Genomic DNA, 6,282 nt, shown 5'->3' with positions numbered 1-6,282 from the left:
AAGAGAGACAGAGAGAGAGAGGAGAGGAGGAGAGAATAACAATATAACCGAAATCGATAATATGGAATATTCAACTGATGTTGAAATACGAATGTTTGCGAGAATACAAATTGCAAATGAAATACATATATTCCATTTGTAATATACAATTTAGAAATATACGAGCGCATATAATAGATATAATGTAGTAAATTTACCAGAGGTATTCCTCACGCGTTATTATCATCGTACATTACAATTTATACATTTGCAATTTGAATGAATAGTTATGTGTACTTATTCGAAATAGTTGGAATCAATTTTAATTTACCGATAACGATAACAATATCTATTCGAAGCGAGCAAATACCTACAAAATTACGCGACCCAACATTCTTTAACGTTATTAATCTTGCAAATTAAACATCGTTAAATTTAATAAAAGCTACGTAAAAATGGCAACATTTTAAAATTAAACCGCGATAAAAAGTAAATGGAGATTCTTTTTGTATATTTTACACGGGTATTCCCTCAAAGAGGAGAGTGTTCCAGTTCACGCGAACGATGTGTACGTCCTTCCAAGCGCTCACAAGAGAGGCTACATACATCGAACGAAATTAAATATAAGTATAAAAATTACGGGAGGCTCTATAAGTTCGAGAGAAGAAACGCGTGCTCAACAACGGCAGTCCTGATGGTAGCATAAGTGACTTTAAATGCAGCTCGTAGAGAGCCGACGTCAGTCGTTAATCGACGCCACGTGCGAGATATTTGCGGACGAGTGGATGTTCCGCGGGTTCACGCGTACGCTCGTTTATGCGTTGCTCCGATCTTTCCACAAGTGCTCATCGACGAGTGATTCGACTCTCACATGGATAAACTTGCGCGATTCGTCGCGAGCAATTTAACAGGCGCGCGATCTCTCGATAATAATACTCGATAGTATATCGTGTCCGACTCGCGAAGGACGATTGACGAGCGGCGCTGATAAGAACACGTCGTTCTACGTGGCCACGTAAAAATCCACGTAAGCGTGATCGCGCAACGCCGTTGAAATAAATGCGAGGCAATATACGCGACGCGACGCGAATAAAGCGCGCGATCGCTCTCGGCAATAAAAAGGAAAAAAAAAACGACCAAGATTCACGCCTCGATTCATCCTCCGGAGATCCGCAGTCCCAGGCATTTTCTTTAATGACAGGTACATATGTCATCATTCTCCGCAAAAAATCGACAAGTTATAGGCGAGGCAACAACGTAGGATGAATCGACACAAGCGTGTCGTATACTTCCGCGAATTCCCAACTCATCCATCCATTTGCAAATGCGATGATAATTACGCTTGCGTAATTATGTACGACGTCCTTGTCTCGTTGCGAATGCGAATCCGTACACATTTCCCATATTTAGCAAACGCAACCGCCAATTCTAGCATATGTTTGCCCATTATGACAATCGATTATCATACGGCACATTTTGAGGCTTAATGTGCGATGCAGTGACGGAATATGGTCCTTCGCTCAGGTGGAATAATACATCGGGTTTCAGTGTTTGCATTAAGTTACCGCTTTAATTATTAACCCCAAGTTCCCTTCGCTATCGCAATAAACATATATTAACGATGTATATAATATTAAAATATTAAACAAATATTCATTATCAAATGTACTGCCAAAATGTAGAGACTTAATGACAATATTTCTCCCAAATATAAAATCGAAGCAGGATTAAAAAGAAAAAAGTTTCACGTCATCGACGTAATGTAAAGGTGAAACTATGCTAATAAACTTCCAAGGTCTGCTGGCTGCTGACGCGATCGACGTATTATAAATGACATACATATAAGGTAAATCGGAAAAACACGCGGCCAAGAGCATATATCGAAGCCGCGGTTTCCCGATCGAAGAGAACGATTCTCTCCGGAGAAGCGGATCGTCGCCGCGAACGATCGCAAGCGCGGGGGGCAAGCGTTTGACAGTTCGCCCGCTGTCACTCGCTGCCGATTGGTCGTCACGACGGCGACGAGGCGGCGGGAATCGCGGCCAGGGCGAAGCCGCGGTGCCGAGGTCGGCGTCGACGTTGACGTCGACTGCTGCGACGACGACGACGACGACGACGGCACCGGGTGCATCCCGCGCCGCTTCGTCCGTCGACGCGCTTACTCCAACTCACCAGGTGCAGCACGGTGTTGACAACCTCCCGATTCGACACCTGTCCCACCTCGATCAGGCCGATCAGCACGGCGAACTTGAGGCTGTCGTTCATCGCCATCGCAACCACCTCCTCGGGCCGCTTGATGTCACTAAACGGCGGGCTCTTGAGGTCCGCCATCGCGACGGCGTTTAACGCGACCGCGTCGCGTCGCGCGTCAACACTCGCGAGCTAACCGGTCGACTACGATCGCTTCTCGCACGAGGTTACAGTCCTATCAACGGGAGCGTTTCGCCGTCACATGATAATACAACACAAATTGATCTGCCATGTTAGAAAGTGGGCACTGTTGTGAGGGGTCTGCCAGCCACGCCGGCCCGAATGTTCCTAGGCAGCGACACCGCGGACACCGCTGCACACACGCGCGCATGCCGGCGATACCAACGTTCGGCGCCGCGACGCGCGTCGCGCGCGCGCGGTCTCACGTCGGCGGAATATACAAACTCGCATCTCGGTGTAGAAATCAGAGTACTAGGAAAACGTTAACGAACGTCTCGAGGCTAATTGAAATTTAATTGCAGATTGTGAGAATTATGAAGAAAGCGATAGACTCGAGTCGATGTCATAATTACTTGCAGTAGTGATAAGATATTTATTGAATTGAAATTTAATTCATCGTGCATGTCTGTCTGAAATTGAAAAGAATATTTATATATTACATTCTATTTATATATTACATTATATTATCACACTATTATTATACTTATTATATTAGCATATCTGAAGTAGAATCTTTTCTGCAAGAAATATTTTAATTTGTTTATATGTATAATATATAAGAAAAAAGAGGAAAGATCTCTGATAATATAATAATCACGAAAGTCACGCTTTTAAACTTTCTTCAACATGAGAAATTCAAATATATGTATATTTTTTCATTAGATTCATGCTACAATTAAATTGCAAATTAGTCCGATAATGATCTCGGGCTATTATTTATCACTCGTGGCAAGAAATCGTAGATGTATGGAATTTATGATGCGCAAATCAAACCGAATCAAACCAATTTACGCACTCCACTTTAATTACCGCTAAACAAATACTCTACGCCCTATTGATAATTCGCGTCGACAAGCTGCAGTAAGAGCATGCGTACTTCAAATTGGAACTAGTTGTGAGTCGCGATGTCAGTCAAAAGTAGCCAAGAGCAGTCATTTTGCCAAGTCTCATTTATTATTGCCATCTACATCCTCGTGGAATTATGTAACTAGGATAGCTCTTCGAGATTGCTGGTAAGATCATTTTTTGGTACGAATCCGTGCTATATAGATCCTGATAGATCGAACAATGATTTTACCGATAGTGTCGAAAAGTAACTTCGGTTACGTAATTCTACATGGCCTCCGAAATAGATGTAGATGGCGGTATTAAACGAGATTTGATAAATATCTCTGGGGTGCTCCGGAATGGCCGCTCTCAGGCTTCTTTCTGCCCATACTCATTCGCGTCGTGTTCGCAACGAACCCCCAGGAAAAATGGCGACAGAGGATATTGACCGTGCTAAGGTACTACGAAGATTTTCTCATCTTTTCATCGAGCCTCCTTCTGCCAATGCTACAAACATAGCATTATATTATTTCGTTAAATAATCGAGTCGAGTGTATCTGTGACTGTCATGTCGATGTTTGTGATCTATCAAGCAATTGTTCCTCATTTAATACATTTTCGTATTAAGAGTACTTAAAAGAATGATATCCATATCTCTTAATTAAAATTAAAATTTATTTTTATTTTTTTTCTACACAGTCATTTTGTTGAAGCATGTTTAATATTGTTATATGTAACTATAACAGGATATCTAGATCTATACAAGGCTGTGTGTCATAAATTCAGGGGTGTTGGCTCTCTTTGGAATCATATCATAACTGTACATCAAGTTGAGCATTCCTTCAATGCATTTATTTCATTCTATTTATGGATACACTTTCTTTTTCTCTCTGTCTCTCTTTCTATTTTTCTCTACTTCTTTGCAATATAATAATGACATGTAATTTCAATTATTAGATGGAGTCTATGCTGCGTACTCTAAAATTATCAGGTCATGTTGGATTTGACAGTTTACCCAGTCAGTTGGTGAATAAATCAGTACAAAATGGATTTCTATTCAATATTCTTTGTATTGGTATGACAAATGTTAATTTGATTTTAATAATTTCTATTATATGTTTATTTAATTTAATATAGGTCTATTTAATAATGTATAATATATATATTTAGAATTAATTTATATATTCCAATAGGTGAAACTGGGCTTGGAAAATCCACACTTATGGATTCCCTCTTTAATACAAGCTTTGAATCTAGTCCTAGCCCTCATAATTTGCCATCAGTAAAGCTTAAAGCACATACCTATGAGTTGCAAGAAAGTAATGTTAGACTGAAGCTAACTATTGTTGACACAGTTGGTTATGGTGATCAAATCAATAAAGAGGATAGTTTCAAGGCAGTTGTTGATTATATAGATGCACAATTTGAAGCTTATTTGCAAGAAGAATTAAAAATCAAGCGTAATCTTGCAACTTATCATGATAGTCGTATCCATGTTTGCCTTTATTTCATATGTCCTACCGGTCATGGGTAAGTTTATTAATCTTACATAAATTGGTTTATTATTAATAAATTATGGATTATTTTAATCTCATATATGTACTTATATTTTTAGCCTGAAATCCATTGATTTAGTATGTATGAAAAAATTGGATACCAAAGTTAATATCATTCCAATTATTGCTAAAGCAGATACAATATCAAAGACTGAATTACAGAAATTTAAGGTATTGTTGCATTTTCATCGAGATTATTTTGATTATTTTAATTCTATTTGTACTATAATCTTCTATTAAATTTCAAAGCAAACTATAATCTTTCATTTATATTTCAGAGCAAAATCATATCTGAATTGCAAAATAATGGAATACACATTTATCAATTTCCAATTGATGATGAGACTGTATCAGATATAAATACCACCATGAACGCTCATGTACCATTTGCCGTTGTTGGCAGCACCGATTTCGTTCGCGTAGGAAATAAAATGATGCGTTCCCGTCAATATCCATGGGGTACAGTTCAAGGTAAAGCAATAAATTTTATTCACAGTGTCTATACTTTTAAGAAAAAATTAGAAATGTCTATATATTAACACTTTATATAACATTACAGTTGAAAACGAATCTCACTGTGATTTTGTAAAACTTCGCGAGATGCTGATAAGTACTAATATGGAAGATATGCGTGAAAAAACTCACTGTCGCCATTATGAACTTTATCGAAAAAAGAGATTAGAACAAGTATGTTATATTGTTTATTGAAAAGTTTGTTGAAAACATTAAAATTTTTAATTGAAAACATTTTCTTATTGCCGCTTGTTATGAATTTTTAGATGGGTTTCAGCGACGTTGATAGTGATAACAAACCAGTAAGTTTTCAACAGACATGTGAAGCAAAAAGATCCATTCATTTACAAGAATTGCAACAAAAAGAAGATGAAATGCGACAGATGTTTGTTGTTCGAGTCAGGGAAAAAGAAGCTGAATTAAAAGAGGCAGAGAAAGAGGTAGCAAATTTTTAATTAAATTAGTATACACCAAATTATATTTATTATCTTAATACAACTGCTAATTGTTATATTTTTTCCTAATTTTTCTCATATTATATTTTAGCTGCACAGTAGATTTGATAAGTTAAAGAAAGATCATGCAGAAGACAAAAAGAAATTAGAAGAAAATCGTAAGAAACTCGAGGATGATATACTAGAATTTAATAGACGAAAAGCGCAATTTGCGCAGCAACCCCAACATCATACGTTAACGTTAGGCAAAAGCAAAAAGAAGTAAAGAGTATTTGATCACAAACACATCTTTTTATACCACTTGAATATAATTATTCATTTTAATTGTATTATTCAATAATAGTATTATTACTTTAATTACTATATAACTGAAATATTTTATATATCATTGAATTTTATTATATTTTATAGTATATTTAATCAAATACATACCATAGATGTATAATATATAGACTTCGTGGCTAAAAGGCTAAAAAGTTGTACAAATTCTAGAAAGAGACAACATGTTTTCATGGTGTTAG

At 37.3% G+C, this 6,282-nt stretch overlaps 1 protein-coding gene across 1 annotated transcript; it reads left to right on the top strand.

Moving 5' to 3' along the window:
- The first annotated feature begins 3,583 nt into the window (after positions 1-3,583).
- LOC105254447 (septin-2) lies at positions 3,584-6,084 on the top strand. The gene is made up of 8 exons (XM_011263126.3): positions 3,584-3,695; positions 4,195-4,312; positions 4,431-4,767; positions 4,853-4,964; positions 5,072-5,264; positions 5,353-5,480; positions 5,573-5,746; positions 5,853-6,084. The coding sequence occupies exons 1-8, from the start codon at positions 3,597-3,599 to the stop codon at positions 6,024-6,026; spliced, it is 1,335 nt and encodes a 444-aa protein (XP_011261428.1). The 5' UTR covers positions 3,584-3,596; the 3' UTR covers positions 6,027-6,084.
- The last annotated feature ends 198 nt before the right edge of the window (positions 6,085-6,282 follow it).

This window comes from Camponotus floridanus, unplaced genomic scaffold (genome assembly GCF_003227725.1).
Source record: "Camponotus floridanus strain SB8 unplaced genomic scaffold, Cflo_v7.5 scaffold46, whole genome shotgun sequence".
In the NCBI taxonomy this organism is placed as follows: Eukaryota; Metazoa; Arthropoda; class Insecta; order Hymenoptera; family Formicidae; genus Camponotus; species Camponotus floridanus.
This window is presented reverse-complemented; position numbering and strand designations above follow the sequence as displayed.

What these genes read in the sequence shown, in the direction of transcription:
- LOC105254447 (XM_011263126.3), top strand. Translation starts at nt 3,597, where the DNA reads ATGGCCGCTCTCAGGCTTCTTTCTGCCCATACTCATTCGCGTCGTGTT. An exon ending in ATATGTCCTACCGGTCATGG is followed by an intron (nt 4,768 to 4,852) that starts GTAAGTTTATTA and finishes TTATATTTTTAG; the next exon opens with CCTGAAATCCATTGATTTAG. An exon ending in TCCATGGGGTACAGTTCAAG is followed by an intron (nt 5,265 to 5,352) that starts GTAAAGCAATAA and finishes ATAACATTACAG; the next exon opens with TTGAAAACGAATCTCACTGT.